General features: G+C 34.1%; 1 protein-coding gene across 1 annotated transcript in view; it reads left to right on the forward strand.

The window, feature by feature from the left end:
* The window catches only part of LOC110104933 (protein SHORTAGE IN CHIASMATA 1), a 36959-nt gene extending 27785 nt beyond the window's left edge, over positions 1-9174 (forward strand). Inside the window, exons 6-7 of the mRNA XM_028697502.1 lie at positions 7212-8675; positions 8900-9174. Of these exons, the coding sequence (XP_028553335.1) occupies positions 7212-8675; positions 8900-9013 (1578 nt within the window). The 3' untranslated portion in view covers positions 9014-9174. The remainder of the gene's footprint in view (positions 1-7211; positions 8676-8899) is intronic.
* The last annotated feature ends 9270 nt before the right edge of the window (positions 9175-18444 follow it).

An 18444-nucleotide genomic window follows, 5' to 3' on the forward strand; every position in this document is an offset into this window, starting at 1 on the left:
TATCATTTGCAATTTCAATTTTTATTGTGAATTTTCAATTATAGGGTCTTGTTCCCTGTGTTCATTAATATTATGTTCCCTTCATTCTGTTGCAATCAAGTCCTCTGTTAGTTGGAATTTTGGTAGCACCCAGGCATCGCCTCCATTTAGGAGAAATTTGGGGAGTTATAGGCCTTCCTGCCACGTCAAGAAAGATGTTAACCTCCATATAATATCCAAGAGGGAATGAAATGAATGCATACCTTCTGTAACCCAGGGGATCCACGATATCTGTCCGAAATCCTGCAAGAAATCTCGCATACGTACCTATTCGGCGCCGCTAGCATCGCTTCTCCCACGATTCCTGCAGAAGTTCCGTTGAATCGTACCATCTTCGCATCGTTAAATAGGAGTCGAAGCCCCCTCTGCTCGACACTACTTCCCCACTCGATCGCAGAACCTCCACAAGCCGCAAGCTTTCTCCCGTAACTCCCCCACTCTCACGACCTCTCCTCCGACCACACACGACTCTCCCTCTCAATTCCAAGCCAAAGCCATCATCCCGCTCGACCGAAGCTCTCGGTTCCTCGACCCGACGATCTCTCCCATCCCGAGCTCCCCTTTCTCACGCGAACTCCACCCACCTTCCCTCCTTCGACGACGTCTGCCTCTGCCGACTCCCCATACAAACAGAGAGTGAGAGAGAGAGAGAGAGGGAGAAAGGAGAGAGCGAAGCTTCTTCGCCTCCCTCACTACCGATCGACTTTGCTCCCTCGACGACATCCTGTTGGATCGGGAGTCACGGACCGGAAGTTAGACATTTAGATCGGAAGCCAGAACAGGAGATCGCTGGCTTGAAGGTGACTTTCTTCCCTTTCACGAGCTTCTCTCGGCCAAATCCTGTAAAAAAAAAAATGGAATTTCTTTTTAATTAATTATAATAATTACTAATTATTTTTAATTATAGACATAATTAATTAATTAATTATAATTAATTAATTATTAGTTATTAATTATAAATTATAATTATCTGATTAATTATAATTAATCTTAATTAATTATAATTAGTCATTATTTAATTATAATTATAATTAATTTACTAAAAATGAGGGCGAAATCTCTGGGTAGTGTCTTATCTACAAACCCATCTGCCTTCCAAAATTTACCCCGGAACTTAGTTCAGTTAAAACTCCCTCGCCGAAATAAAAAAGAAATCGCGCGGCGGGGAGGCCGGGGCCGAATTTTCGGAGCCCACAAAAGACATGCATGGTTGATGTCGGATGATAACATGGCCGTAGTATTCAATCCCACCATATCAAGTTAGGCGTGCAAAGGTCTTTAGGGGTACCTATTTGAAAATACGCAATTCTTTTCCCGCTGGCGGGGAGGCCGGGGCCGAATTTTCGGAGCCCACAAAAGACATGCATGGTTGATGTCGGATGATAACATGGCCGTAGTATTCAATCCCACCATATCAAGTTAGGCGTGCAAAGGTCTTTAGGGGTACCTATTTGAAAATACGCAATTCTTTTCCCGCTGGCACTGAGGCACGTATGAGGGTCCTTAAGAGTTGCCCTGTCACTCTAAGAAAAGCGTGCAGAAGGCTTATCTTCCTCGCCGCAAGCACCGCGACGAGTTTCCTCTCACTACGTTAAGAAAACTGCGCATACATAGTTGCTCGCTGAGCTGCAAGTGTTGAGGACAGGGTTTTGGGATTATATCTTTGCGATTGGGTGCTGGTGACGGTGTTGACAATGCCAGCCAAGGGCATAACGATCAATGAAAATGTGCAAAATGCACAAAACTTTTTTGTGATTCTCTTTTTTTTTACTCTTATTTTGGATTTTCTTATTTTTTTTATTTTCCTTTTTTTCTTTTATTTTTTATTTTTCTTCTCTTTTTTGTAATAAATAATAATAATAATAATAATAATAGTAATAATAATAATAATAAATATTATTAGTATTAATAAAAAATTAAGAGAGAGAGAGAGAGAGATTTCCTTGAGTGTGAGGGATTTGCTGTGGCGCCGGCTAGAAGCTATGGGATTGATAGATCGTGCGAAGCTTGCAGGAGATCGGATGTGAGGAAGTACAGATCGTGTGAAGCTTGCAGGAGATCGGATGTGAGGAAGTACTGATCGATTGGTGATTTGCGGCTTTTGCGTGGACTTGGCCAGATAGATGGAAAGTAGTTGGTAGGATCTGTGGTTTGAGGAAGTTGGTTGCGCGATTTGTAGTTCGGGCCTATTTTAGGACTGGAGATCGGACAGCTGAAGGGTTCAATTGAGCATGGGTAACATGAGATGCAACTTGGATGTCAAAGATCAGGCACTTGGCAGTGAGGGAAAGTCAAGATTTGGTTGGAGGAAACAGGGAATCAGTTGGCTTGCAAGTTGTGGATGTCGTAATCAGAGGCAAAAGGGTGCGGCTGGGAGATGACAGGCTTTAAAGAGGAAGATCAGACCAATCGTGAGGCTGATTGGGGGAATTCGGGTCGGTAGAGGGCTGTCGGGTTCGGTGGGTGGCAACAGTCGGCTTGAAGATGGGTAGGGGGATTTGGCGGCCTCTGGTAGGATCATCACAGTGAAGGCTCCGAATGAGGCAAAGTGTCGGATGGCTAGATGGGGTCGATTGAAGCAGAGGAGGCGGAGTTCTGGTAGAATGCCGGTTGGTGGTGTTTGTCGGGGCTATATGTGCCTGCGACTGTGGTGTTCGATTTAGTTTGAGGTTTGGTGCGAGAGGAAGGCTTTTGAAGATCAAACGAAGAGAGTTGCACAGGGTTGTTGTTCGATCGTGAGGACTTCGAGTCCAGGAAGAACAGAGAAACGTGTCCTCTCGTTTTTAATCATTTTAATGACGAGCAAAAGGGGAGATCAAGGGGAACGTGCGAAGATCCTTGGAGAACGTAGTCAATGTGTGGTGAGCAACGACGGACGTCCGGTCCACGGGATTTGCTCGATTTCGTGGGGTTTCGATGTGCAGAGGTCAATACTCACCTATGATTGACAATTGATTGATGTACAATGCTCATGCTGATGGAAAAGGCATGATAGTGGCAATTCATGGACGAAGTATGAAGACTGTGCAGTAAATGTTGCGACGTCCCTGCAATCAATGTCAGTTCACTTGCAGACGAATATGGGCATCCCCCTCTGAGCAATAACGACTGATATGATCTATTTGTGGATAACAACGGTGGTTATGCCGCGAGAACGGTGAATCCCCGTGGACACAAATATACACACTACATATAAGCAATAATCGAGAATCCATAATAAATACAAGCAACTACAAGCAATTGTAGGAGATTTAGCATGTAGAAAACAACTGACCTCTGAGTTAAAGAGGTGATGGCGGAAGTCATGCAATTCATATAGCGATCCTATTTACAAGCAATAATGGTAGATACGCTGCAAATATGATGGATCCACTGCGAACACAGGCATACACTCAACATACCATACAAGGGAAAATACAGAAGAACTGTAGTAAATGCAAACACCTACGAGTAGCATTAGAAGATTTACATTCGACGCAAGTTGCTCGCAGATGACAATGGAAGGTTTGCAATACATACAGCAGTCCTACCCACAAGCAATGATGATGAATGTATCACAAGTGTAGTGGATTCTCTGCAGGCATAAGTAAGAAGATGATAGCAAGTACTACACACTGTCTGTCTGCAAAAGCAATGAGCTTGTAATGATTGCAAGTACCTACGAGTAACTGCAGGAGATTCGTTAGTGCACAATAGTCTACCTTCATAAAGAAGCGCATGACTTAGAACAACACTACAATTCACCTGTAAGCAAAAACATGGAATCAATAGTAAAAATTGCGAACCATTGATAAAATGAGGCAGTAAATTTGTGATGGCAGGTTGTCACATCATATAAATCAGCTCACCTGTATGTTATAGGTGAAAAACTCTTGATGCATCGTACAACATATTCGCTGATAGAAATACATTACTGCAAGCTGATATTGAAGAAAATGACAGCTTGCAGAAAACAAAATAAGCTAAACCACACCACCGAATCCGTAAGATTAGTAAAAGCCGACATAAGGTGCATATAGGTCTGTAAATAGAACATTGCGCACACTCAAATGATAATAATTCGCACAGTTGATCAGTGTCAAACACTTTAAAATGCCCTCCCACATGCATTAAAATTGAAAGAATACATCATTCAAGCATGTCATTCAACTGTAGTTGCGCATCACATTAATATGCAAATATGTTGTACACACATACATACATGCATTCAAATACACAAGTACATATGTGAGTATGTTAACATGTAGATGAAAGTATAAATGTGTATCTGAATATATATATATATACTAATAAAAGCATAAAGCAGACAACGAATTATATTCTATGTTGGCAAGTTGACATAGTCGAGAAGGTTCAACTTACCCTGCAAGTTGACATAGTCGGCAATTTTAAATTATGATCATAAAAATTCAAAATTTCAAAGTCACCAAAACCTGAAATATTTAAAATTGGAATAAAAAATCTATATACTTAAAGCAAAATTCTCATCCACCGTCCACAACAGTTTACCGATGTGGACAAATATAAAAATCACTTAAGCTCACAAAATGCGAATGTCTGGTTGAGAATATTATTATGATTCATTATAAAATCATCTCTTGCCAGTAAGGATGTGGCACATATCCTATAATCATTGGTTTCTCCACCAAATAGTACCACAAGTAAATGGTTATTGTTGAGACCTTCTGATCGGGTGGTTTTGCCGTAAAATGTTACCATTAAATTATGATCATGATTAGAGCTCGTATGTTCCCCAACGGCTTTAGATTATTGAGTTATGAATCAATAAATCATGATCGACAAAGCATAAATCCCTCTGTTAGCTATGATGGATTCAAATTTTTTCCCTTAGACAAATATTAACCCTAAGTCTACAAGGTACCCTTAGACAAAACAACTCATGCTTGTCGACAAAGATCCTTCTGTTAGGTTGGGTGGACTATATCCTCTAACTAAGTAAACCATAGACCAAGATGATCGGGGATGACAAAATCATGAGATCTTGATTAGGTCATCATGATTCCTCCCACCATCCACTTTAAGTGTATGGTTGTGAATTTCTACTTTTAAATTTTAAATACCTAAATATGCTATTATTATGCGTTGGATACTATGTATCTGTTTGATGACTAGCCTTAATCAAAAGTTCTATCTCATTATCGGGAGGAGTAATGAAATATAGGAGGTTGCGCTTGTAGGAAACCTGAACTTAGATCATAAAGTCCTTGAAAAATGAGGGCAAAATCTCTGGTTAATGTCTTATTTAAAACCCAATCTACCTTTTGAAAATTTGCCTCATAACTTGAATGTTAAAACTCTCCTCAACGACCCGAAAAAGAAAAAAAGGGTCACGGAGAGGCCGGGGTGCAAACTTTTGGAGCCCCAATCAACTTAAAAGTCTAAAGGTTTTTGTTTGAGTAGATCTAAAATTGTATATATGGAGTATAATTTTAGTTGTAATAGATCTAGTGGGGGGACCGTGACTTTGGGCTATCAATTCATGAAAAAGAGTACGTTTTAGATATATCGTGCTATAGTTTAAAGCATGGTTTAAAATTGCGCAATATGAAGCTCGCCTTGAGGCCCGCCTTTGCGCAATTCCAGTAAAAACGCCTCGATGCTTACGCCTCGAGTTTTTATTATGAGGCTTGCGCCTCAACTTGGTTGAGGCTCGCCTTGAGTCCCGCCTCGCCTCACTGGCATGAGGCTACGCCTCACGCTATATATATTAAAACTTACATAAATCTTGAAGTAAATGCCCGACATTGGACTCTATAGGAGAGGAGGAAGGGGAGAGAGTAGTTCACCATAATGATGATTAAGAACCCCTTAGTGATGACAGAGCTGATGATTTATGAGTTTTTAAGTGATATGGGATTGCCATTTATTTTTTGAAATTGGAATTATATGTTAATGAAAAGAATACTAGGATTTGGGAAAGATAGAATTTTGAGTTGAACTATATTTCATGTTGTCTTATTATTGAAATATTTTGATTTCACTTCATATCTTATGTTTTATATGTTTTATATTATTCATTCATTAGTATATAAAAAATTTATCATTTTATGTTTACGCAATCTTTTCATTTTGAGGCTTACGCCTCAAAACGCCTTGAGGCTTACGACGAATGAAATACGCCTCAATACCCGAATACACAATTTTAAACATTGGTTTAAAGTGATGGTGAATTAGATGGAGATATTATTAATAGAATTCATGTTGGATGGTTGAAGTGGAGAAATGCATCGAGCCTGCTATGTGATAGAAAAATTCCCCTTAAACATAAGGTAAAATTTTATAAGATGGTGATGAGACTTGCAATGCTTTATACTGCAAAAAGTTGGACGTTAGAAGAGAAGCATAAAATTAAGTTGTGTTGCAAAGATGAGGATGCTCAGGTGGATGAGTGGCTTTACTCTTAGAGACAAAATGCGAAATGAGCATATACATGAAAAGGTTGGAGTAGCTCTAGTGGCAGATAAGATCAGTGAGAGAAGCCTTAGATATGGGTTGACCACATAAAACGCTGACCTTCCAATGACCCGGTTAGGAGAGTCGATGTATTACATTTGGCCCATTTTAAGAAAGTTAGAGGTAGTCCTAAAAGGACTTGCTTATAAAGTATTAGAAATGATATTTTTTTTATTAGATTTGTATGAGATTTTGAGTCTTAATATGGCAGAATGGAGAAAAATGATTCATGTAGCTAACCCTATGTAGTAGGATAAAGCCTTGATGTTGTTGTATATAATTTGCTTGAATTTCTACCTGGAATGTAGACAGTAATAGGAAAGTGCATTCAGGGAGAGCCATGAAACTTTATGAAATATGTGCAATGTCATGGTTGTTTTGACATGAAGATTAGTTCTAGAACTAAAAAAAAAATTCAGAGTAGAAATTCTAAAAAAACATATATAAAATCTTCCTATATTTTAGCTTTTGCCATTAACATCAGAAGTTATCCATCACAATCTAAAGCTAGGTGGTGCTTAGCATTGAGGTAAGAAACTTATCATGTCTATGATTCAGTAGCTTCTTCAGTCTCTAAAGAAATCTTATATCTAGTGTTTTTATAACTTGAGGCAAACATTGTAATAATCTATAGCTTTTTCAACCTGGCCTTGACATAAATCTCGGACTTTTACAAGATTTATTTATTTATTTTTCAGATCTTTGAGGGAGAAAGAAACTTCCTTGCATCCATCATGGAATCATCGGACATGCTTTATGCAGCTGCAGCAAGTCTTGACTTGAACTTACAATTGTTCTGTTCACATATGGCTGAAACCACTGATGACATTATTCTGAACTGTATCAGGACGACTAGATCAAAAGATGGAGGTCTTTACTCAGCAATGCCGGAATCAGAATGTCTTGCTGAATCATTTTTTACAAGGTTCCCTTCTTTGAATCCACTCTCAGCGCATGCAATACTTTCTTCCGGTGGCATGCTTGTTGAGTTTTTCCAATGGTCACATGAACGCAGAATTCAGGCTATCGGTAAGTATAAGGTGCCTGCGGAAAGCATTTCTCTTTTCAATGCTTTATGCAGATATGGGGAGTTGGGAGAATCCAAATCTGTGATGACAGATTGTTCGTCCATTGATTCAGATAATAGTAGCGGCACGCTACAATCCAAAAGAAAAAAACAAATTTCTGCATTACGTTATGGCACACCTCGCTTGCTTGTGGATGAATCCTTTTATGTTGAACCAAATGAGTTGAACTATAGAAGCAGTGTGATCCCTCAGGCGTCCCAACCGTACCAATCCAAGAATATCAGGTTTCATGATTTACCAGAGAAGACTCGATTTTTCAGCAACACAAATATGGTGGACGGAAAACATGAAGCAAACAATTCTAAGATGAGCAGTATTGGTGGGAATACTTCTGTCAGACACAGCGATCCACATGAGAAATTCCACAATGATGTTTTTGATTACAAATTTAGCTTCTTAGATGAGCCATGTTCCTCAATCCCAAGAAGCAGATATAATCCAGGGAGATCAGACTTGAGATGTGAACCAATCGTTGAGAACTTTCTTTCTTCTAGCAGATTATTGGATGGCCATACCTGTACATTTCCGACTGCTGCAGAAATCAACTATTCCGAAAATGATTCGACTAATTTTTACAAAAAAAATGGCTCCGAGATAGAATCCTGCGAAATTAAAAGCCCATTCTTTAACAAAGAATTGCCTATTAAAAGTAATGAGTTCTTACATCAGAATCAAACGGATACCCTTGGACTGCTTAACAAGCCAAATAGACTTCCATCTCTTGGTGAATTGCTTCGCTTAAATGTAGGTCAGCCTTCTCAACAACAATGTAGACAAAAAGGCATTATTGAATCTCTTGGAAAAGCAAATGAGAAAACTAGAATGCATCAACAGTTTTTAAGCAACACGCGCCAAAATTATCCGGGGTATTTGAAAAGAAAAGCTGCTTTTCAGAAAAAAAGCCCGTCAATTATCGACAGCTTCAGGTACCAAGGAGGTAATAAACAAGTAAAGGGAGCAGTAAATAAGCGAAAGAACTTAACCCGGGCACAACCAAGTCTGCGGGATCTGGATCAGAAGGACTCAGCCTTAATAATTCCGACATGGACACCGATTGATAAGCGAGCAAGACAGGTGTTATTCAAGTTTCATTTGGGACGGCTTTCTTGGTGCTTCTTAAAGCTGCTTTCTAATACAAAAATTTAAATTTTTGTACTAAAAAGCTATTTTAAAAAGCAACAAGAAAGCCGTCCCAAACGGAGCCTCAGTTTGTTATCTTACTTTTGGTCATTTGGTTCTTTATATTTTAGTGTTGCTTTATCAACTGTTAAAAATTTTTACTCCTTTAAAAACTGCAGCATCTGGCTTTCATACGCACTGGAAATGATCAACAAAGCAGACTTGCCTGGAGAAGAAGTGAAAGCCCTCGTGTACGTTCTGGTTCGAGGAAAAGGCCGAGAGATGATGTTTAGGTATGTCAATTAATGTTGTATACTTATAGAATTTCCCATGGTTGAACTGTAGGAGTTGTATTGTGGATGCAACATATTTTTAAGCCTTTTGACAAACAAATGGCTTTAGGTTATTCCTAAGCGAAAGTATGCAATCAGGTCTAAACTAATATTACGGTCAAGTATATTTTGCTTTTCCGTTAAAGTATTTTGGCTTCGTATTTGTAAGGAAAAAATGTTTCAAAGCAATGTATATGTTGCAGAAATATACACCGTCATACTCTTCTTGAAAATGTCAGGTGCATTATTTCCTATGTGCATTGAATAAGTTCCGTAGTAGGAGGAGAGAAATGTGGCATATTTTATTAAAAAAGGAAGAATATACATCTATTGGATGTACATTTTTTTGAGGCCTAGTTACTTTAAAAGCTCTGGTCCATTTACAAAAAAGAAGCTTGCCAGAGTTCAAACAAGCCAATTAAAATTTTAAGGATCCAAATTAAGGTTTTGTTTGGGACAGTTTTACAACACTGTTTTTTTTTTTTTCTATTTTCAAGAGAATTTGTATTAAAAAATAGCTTTATAAAATAGTAAAAAAACCGTCTCAAATAAAGCCAAATTTTCAACGATATTTGAGAGAATTCAAACAAGCCAATAAAAATTTTGAGGGTCCAAATTAAGGCTTTGTTTGGGACAGTTTTACAACACTTTTTTTTTTTTCTATTTTCAAGAGAATTTGTATTAAAAAATAGCTTTATAAAATAGTAAAAAAACCGTCTCAAATAAAGCCAAATTTTCAACGATATTTGAGACGGTATATTTTTACTACAACCAGCTGCCTTTCTTTTGCTTCAATATTTCGAGCTCTTCTTAGAATATCCTTTCATACTCTCATATTTGTTTCCATTGATTTCTTTTATCTATTAGTTCTGTTCCTCTGTTCTAATTTTATTTTCTGATGATTCACTGATATTACTTCGGTGACATGGAACATTTTTGAGGATTAGTTGATACATAAATATGGTATGAAAACTTGCATGAACTAGGCGAAGTTTGGTAACTGTGAAGCTATATTTTGTATAAACTTTAGGATGAAATTATGTAGTTTTGTGATTGTCTCTGCTGCTATCTAACATTTTGTATGCTAATATCCGCAGGGTTACTCTAAGAATTCAAGTGAATTTTTCACCTCTTTTGAAGGCATCGAACATAGTGCTCTAATCGATTTGAGCTGAGCAGAGTACGCCATGAATTAGATTTGGCTTCGGCTAAAGCTCTGCTGAGCTTTTATGTGTATGTTTATACTTTGCTTTTTAAATTTTTTTTAATAATGGAGCTTAGCTTGTAGTTGATGTGCTTACATTAATCGCATGAATACGGAAATGAGCTTAAAAAGTAAATAATTATGTGGCTTCTAATATTAATAAATAATTTTAGAAGTTAAATCAACAAGCAGTTTATTTATTGAAATTAATATTTTTCTATTTGACATTAATTAAATTAGCACCAATTAAACCATGTAATAAAAAAGTAAAAAAAAAAAACTTGCAATAATACAACATAAACTGCTATAATTAAAATGAAAAAAATAAGAGATTTCATTAAATCACAGAGCAAATTCACTAATAAGATGTTAATAAATTAGAAAGAAATTAGAAAGCTGAAACGAAAACTTTAAAGTTTATCTTGATAGGAAATATTCATCGGGAAGTAAGTTTCATCAAATCCTCAAAATGGTTGTTCCATCTAATCTCATAGATTATTTACAGTAACTAAGAGAGTCGACTAGGAATCAAATTCAAATATATTGAGGAAAAGCATCTTTTTGGGAATGTCTTTTTTCATATATAATTTGCTATAATTGTATTGTTTATTTTAAACATAATTTTTAATTTCATCTCTCTCTTTCTCTCTCTCTCTCTCTCTCTCTCTTTCTCTCTCTTCATCCTTTCAAATGAGTTCTCTTAATTGTCATCATCAACAACTTTAACCCTCTTTTAACAATATTTGCAAGCAAATCAACTACAACACTTGCTTGAGTTTTATTCATGATTTGACCATTCGAAGAGTTAGTATTAGAATCATATTTGCATGTTGCATATCAAGAGCTAAAGGTTTTGGATTATAAAATTCTTAAGATATGATAATAGACATAACTAGCATTTTTACATTATATAATCATAAATTTATTTCATAATATTAGTCATATGAAGAGTATGTAATGCTAGAATAATCTCAACCCAACTAGATTGATCGCACCCAAGCTAGATCAACTTCTAGTCCTATTATTGTCATATTCAACATCAATTTCATTATTAACTTCATTTATGAATCTAATTATGATTCCATCACTATGTTCTTTCATGCTCTTTACTCAGATATCAATTTTTGTCATATAATGATTTTACTTCACTAAATCAAAATGCTAATTTTACTTTCATGCTCTTTTCTCATTCATATTTATCATAGTATTAAAAGTGTCATATAATGATTTTATAAGTTTTGACATAGGCACTAGGCAAAGAATTGAAACAAAATAATTCCTAGTTTATATGGCCACCACTTAACTTTTTAACAAATTTCATATAAGGGCTACACATGCTCCGTCGACCCTCAATAACATTTGGATTACTTCAATGCATAATTATAAAAAATAGAAACCCTTCTTGGCCCTTTAATAGAGACTCAAACCATTAGCACTTTAACTTCTCCCTTCACAAATTATCATGACTTGCCAACCTATCTCACTTGATATAGCTCTTGAAATACCCCAAGGAATATGCATTACAATATGTTAAAGTGACATATGATTTCTTGAATATGCATGATAAATTATGAGACTTGTACTATATGGAAATAATATGTAATGACCTTAAGTAGGTAAACAAATGCAATAAAGTAGACCAAGTAGTAATATTATGTAACTTACAATATGCTTATTTAGAAGGTAATCTAGTAATATTTAGATGTTTATATAATTTAGAAGATAATATAGCAATGTGAGATATATGCATATATTTTTTCTCCATTCACTACATCTTTGACAAGGTTGAATGAAAAAAAATTAAACATTAAGATAAAGTTCTCGTTAGATATTATCAAATGTGGATACAAAAATTGAATGTATATGATCATAAATAGATGAGTTGTTCCTAGGTTCAAGATAAGCAAATGATACCAAATAATGCAGCTAGAGATAGAGTATAGTTGAGAGAATTACCAACATGTTTAAGAATAAACTTAGAAGAAATCCAATGGATGGTGTGATTCTCTTACTAATCTTTGAGGAGAGAGTATAAATGATAGAGTTAGTGATTAATATGTTCAACATCCTCAAGCTAAGAGTGTTACCACCAACATTTAGGATTATCACCAATTTCATCAACTTCGTGGCAGTAAAGTAAATATTCTTATATAGAATTTGGCAACTCATTTACAATTGTGATGCATGATGAACGGTTTATATTTTGCGTGCGGAAGAATTAATGCTTTATTGGTGAAAAAATTATATACTAATGAAATTGCTTACCATTATACATTCAAATGCTAAATGCTCCCAACTATGTAAGTGCACGTATTAATCAAGTAATAAAGTGCTATGAGAAGAGTGTCAACCCACGAGAAATTTTATGAGCCATAATTGACTATAGTACTGTCAACTAAAACTACTAAAATTATCATATTCAACAAAAATGGATAATAACTAAAATTACTAATAAATGTAGAAAATGGTGAAGATAACTAAAAATAAAGATGTTTTGGACAAATGATGGTGAATGAATCTATGTTCTCCCAAGTAAACTCGCCTACAATAGTTGTGAATCAAATCTTATGCACTTTTAGATCTCCATCGAGCTTGTAAACGTGTAAAAAAAGGTTTATGATTTCTCTATAGTTATTATATCTCTATAGATCCTAGAATCCTAATCATCCTATGTCAAGATATGAAAACATTCAATTTCAATACTCCTAATTATTCCATTACTCCTCCATCAATACAACATATTACACTAGATTTTAAATTTATACATGGTCATTGCATAAATTTAATTAAACACGGGAGATATTGAAAATAATAATTCATATTTAAATTCAAGAGTCTAAATTAGGATTTATATAGATTTTCATGTCATGAGTCTAAAATTAAAGTTTAGCTTCCCATAAAAAAAAATTAAACAAAGCACTTTTCATTACTTGCTTAAAAAAGAGTACAATTAGAAAAGACAGAAAATAATCATAATAAAGAATCTAAAAAAAAATCCTATAGATGGACTCTTCTTGGAGTGATTCTCCACTTACACCTTTACTTTTCACACTCCTTTCCACTCCTAAGTGTGATTTTCTCTCTACAAAGATGAACAGTCGCTCCATTATATGTCACTCACTATCCTTTGGTTTCTCTCTTACAAAGAAACTAAAATAAACTATTTATACTTAATATAAATAGACTAAGGCACTATGTCACTTGATAAGGTAGCATCGCGATGTTACAATATGAACTAGTGCCTTGGCACTACTAAATGTGCTATGCTATGACTCTAGGTTAACTTGGAGTATTTGTTGACTGATCCAATGTGATGCTTAACTGATCTGTCATGACTCTTCTTTTCTCTAATTGCTTTATTGCGATGCTAAAAAAGATGAGTTATACTGCGCTTTTTTATGCTATTCGACATTATGGCACTTTAGCATTAAATTATTTATAATATTTTCCAAGACTCTAGCACTGCAATGTTCATTTACGAAACTGCAGCACTATAACGTTGACCTTCATTTTGTTTAGGCAGTGAATCAAATAAAATTTTTCTAAGGATCCGACATTACAATATCTTGGTTTGGTGCAGGGTGTTGAAGATGTCGCAGTGCTGATAGTTTGGCACTGTGGTGTTGGTTCTTAACTTTATAATTTTTGCTCATTTCCTGAGATATTCTTGCACAAAATCAACTAAAACACATATATGTACTAGAATTTAACACAATAAAAAAAAATATAAATTTTACTTAACAAATTTCCTTTAGCTCAAGCTCTTGATAGTAAACTCAAGCAATTATATTTGCACTTTTGATAAACTCATTGTTTCAAATGACTAAAATTTGTTAATTAAAAAAGATTAAAATATAATATAATACTATACTATGTAGATGTGAATTATGATGTTCAAAGTGTGGAAATTTTAATTTAAATAATTATGAACAAAGCGTCCTAAGAAATCATCTTCATTACTATATGAATTCTACTCCTCAAGTACTAGTGTAAGTTCAGTTGGAGTACTGATTTAGATTGAATTATTAGTCATTTAGGAATTGGTCGTACATTAGTTAATTTCAAAATTCATTTATAAACCTTTATATGTAATAGCTTGCTTATGCTCTCCTTTTAAAAATAAGTATTATAATCCTTTTGGAGTTCAACCTTAGATACCAATATTTATGTTATAGTACTCATTTTCTTTGGATTTTTTCTTTCTTTTCTTTTGAACTTCTTTTGTATTTCCTTTATTTACTTTTAATGCAGATGAGTACTAAAATAATAATTTTGAATATCTGATTAACTTTATTCTTTCAAGTAATCCAAAATTGAAATTATATATGGATTTTATAAGTTTACTAGTTTCATACTTGAGTTTATAATGAGTTTTATAAATTAATCTAAGTATTTTCTTTTTCCAAATTTAGCTACTCAATCTTACAATCAATAATCAATGCTTAGTTTCTATAGTATTAAAGTTCAAAAATGAAGTACTAACTTAGATAATATTTCTTAGTTGCTTGTGATGACTTTTAAATTAAAAATTATTATTCATTGTCCATTCAATTTGACATCTATATTTTTTTTTATTACTATTAATTTTAAGTAATTTTTATTTGAAAAAATTTTCAATTTGGTCAAATAAGTATCAAGGTGCAATTATAAGAGGATATTTCAATAGCTTAGCTAATAGAAAATTCAATTAATTTAACATTACATAAATAACATAAACAAGAAACCAAAAAATATACTAAAGCGTGCATGTAATAAAATGAATAAAGAAAAAAATGCTAAAAAGGTCTATAAAATACCCAACAATACATAACAAACTTGTGTTTCCTCCTGTTAGTGTTAAGTTTTTAATCTTCAGGCAGACTATATCAAATATTTTTTGTTTTGGTTGTGCAGCATCACTACTATTCCTTAAGCGCTCCAAACTCTTTTCACTCCCTTTTTCCTTAGGATTGATTTCAATGGTACTAGGTAAGGTTTCATGGGGCCTTTTCCTAAAGAAAATTACCGACTGCCCTGATTGATTTTTTAAATTTCTAATAGCATTAACTTAGCTCTGCCATTAGTTTCCTATCTAAAGCTCTAAATCCTCTAAAGGTTTCTTCCTATATTTGAATTGATTGTTCTGATTAAGCATAAGGGATAAGAAGGCTTAAGGTTCACTAAAGGCTGTTGTCGTTATTCCAAGGTACTACAGGATTGGGTTGATTTGCATTCCATTGATTTTCACCATTATTAAATTTTCAGCTAAAATTTGGGTGGTTCCTCCAATCTGAATTACGAGTATTTGAATAGGGTTTGTTTGGTCTTCAAATTATATTCACATTCTCAATCTCTTAAACACTTGTGTCTCCAACAAAATTTAAATCATTCTCTTCCAAATGCATAGGTGATCCTGAAATAGAAAACTCAAAAATTGTATAACTTCTTAGACATGGAAGCTACCTAAGCATTCAAAATTGATAAAGCATCTGACTCATGCACATTGGATACTCTTTTAGGATTCGCCTTATCAGAAGGCCATTGAAAGTTATTTGTTTCCATTAGCTCTATCAAGGCATAAGCCTCATTAGAAGGCCTTAAAAATAAAAATCAAGTAGTTGCCACATCAATTATTAACCTAAGGGATCCTACAAGCCCATTATAAAAAAATTAATTACCAACCAATAAAGCAAAGCATGATGAGGACACTTTCTAAGAATCTTCTTGAATCTTTTTTAGCTCTTATAAATCAATTGTTCATCAAATTGGAAAAATAAAGTAATATCATTTCTAAGCTTAGCCAAATTAAAATGTGGGAAATATTTTACTAGGAACTTATATGCCAACTCATTCAAAGTGGTTATAGAGCCTATGGGTAAGAAATTCAACCAAAATTTAGCTTTATCCCTTAGAGAAAATTTATACAAATGAAGTCTAATAGTGTTATCAAGGACTCCATTATACTTAAATGTTATTTAGCTTTTTAAAAACTAGCTAAGTGTAGGTTAAGATCCTCAATAGGAGTTCTGCCAAACTGAGAATTCTATACCATTTGGATAATGATATGTTTCAGCTCAAAATTATTGGCTTGAGTAGTAGATCAGTTGATACTAAGATGAATATCATCTACTAAGAGATTGACATGCTCCCTAGGTGGTTTAAGATGGTCTTTGATCTCGATTTGGCTTGGTCATTCCTACATCTAAAGCCGTTTTTGTTTTTTTGGATTTTTTTAAGGGTCCTCTCTATTTCTAAGTTAAACAATAATGGTCCCTCAATAAATCTACTATGCATATAATAACACCAAACAAAAATTAAAATACAATAAAACAAGCTAAAACTAAAATTTATAACTACTAAATTTGACATTAAAGATGCTCACACAAATTCAAAAAAGAATGATGATAATAAATATATATAACAAGTAGGATTAAATTTGCATTTTCCTAATAATATAAAAATAATTGTAAAAGCGCACACTACTTATCTAGTAATGATGTCAAAAACATGATTGGTGGTTTATACTTAGTGTTTGGATAGTTAATACTTTATTGGTGGAAATTTTATATGTTAATGAACTTGCTTACCACTACACATTCAAATGCTAAATACTCCCAACTACGCAAGTGCACATGCTGATCATGTAATAAAGTATTATGAGGAGAGGGTCGAACTAATGAGAAGATAAGTGAACCACAAATGACTCCAATACTATCTACTAAAACCACTAAATTTATCCTACATAATGAAATTAAGGAGTAATTATTATAAATACTAAGAAATGTAGAAAATAGTGAAGATAACACAGAATAAAGATGTTTTGGACTAATGATAGTGAATGAATCTATGTTATCCTAAGTAGACTTCTCTATAATAGTTATGAATCAGAGCTTATGCAAATTTTGATCTTTATTGAGCTTGTAAATGTGTATAGAAAAGTTTATGCCCCCTATGTAGTTATTATCTCTATAGATCATAGAATCCTAATCATCCTATATCATTAAAGCATTCCATTTTAATACTCTTAATTATTCCAACATTCCTCCATTGAGATAATGTATCATTAGATTTTAAATTTATGCAAGACCATTACATAAATTAAATTAAAAATATGAGATGTTGAAGATAGTAATTCACATTTATTTTCAAAAGTCTACATTAGGATATACATAAATTTTCATATCATCAGTCCAAAACTAGAGTTTAGCCGGACATAGAAATAAAATTGAACAAAAAACTTTCCATTACTTGCTTAAGAAAAGAGTACAAATAAAAAAAGATGAAGAAAATATCACCTAAAATGAAGAATCACAAATAGATATTATAGATGGACTCTTGTGGAGTGATTCTCCCCTTACACTTGCACTATTTACACTCTTTTCTACTCCTAAGTGTGATTTTGCTCTCTACAAGAATGACCGGCCACTACACTATATGTCACTTACTATCTTCTTATTTCTCTCTTATAAAATAAATTAAAAACATTTTTATACTTAACATAAATAGAATTAGTCACTACGGTTCTCAACAAGGTGGTGCCGTGGAGTATAATATGAATTAAAGCTTTCACTCTACTAAATGTGCTTCACTATGATGCTGAGCTAACCTGTCGTAATTTTTAATTGATCTGGTGTTGTGCTTATGTTCTCTTACTGCTCCAACATAGTCCTAAAAAAGATGAGTGTTGTGGCATTGTGATGCTTTTGAGGTTGGTGCTTTGACATTGAATTATTTATAATTTTTCTCAAGACTTTGGTGCTGCAATGTTCATTTATGGGTGCTACGACATTAGGTAGCACTGCAGCACTTGCCTTTATTTCATCAGAGTACAAAATTAAATAAAATTTTTCTGAGGCTTCGGTGTTGTAATGTCTTGGTTTGTCACTGAGGCGTTGAAGATGCTATGTCGCTGATAGTGCTGACACTACGGCGTTGATTTTAACTTTATAATTTTTGCTCCTTTTCTGGATATTCCTACACAACATTAACTAAAATATACATATTCATTGGAATTTAACACAATAAAAATAAACATAAATTTCATTAGTAATGCCCATGATCATGGAAGAAGTGTAGTTTATGCCCTTACCATAAGTGGCCAGCTTTATTCAATATTTAGACTATCACATGTAGAATCTATTCTAAGTTGGTTGCTCACTTCGAGGACAAATTTGATCATGGAAAGTAATTATAATTTTTTTTTTAAAAT

Source organism: Dendrobium catenatum, unplaced genomic scaffold (assembly GCF_001605985.2).
Source record: "Dendrobium catenatum unplaced genomic scaffold, ASM160598v2 fragScaff_scaffold_113, whole genome shotgun sequence".
Lineage (NCBI taxonomy): Eukaryota > Viridiplantae > Streptophyta > Magnoliopsida > Asparagales > Orchidaceae > Dendrobium > Dendrobium catenatum.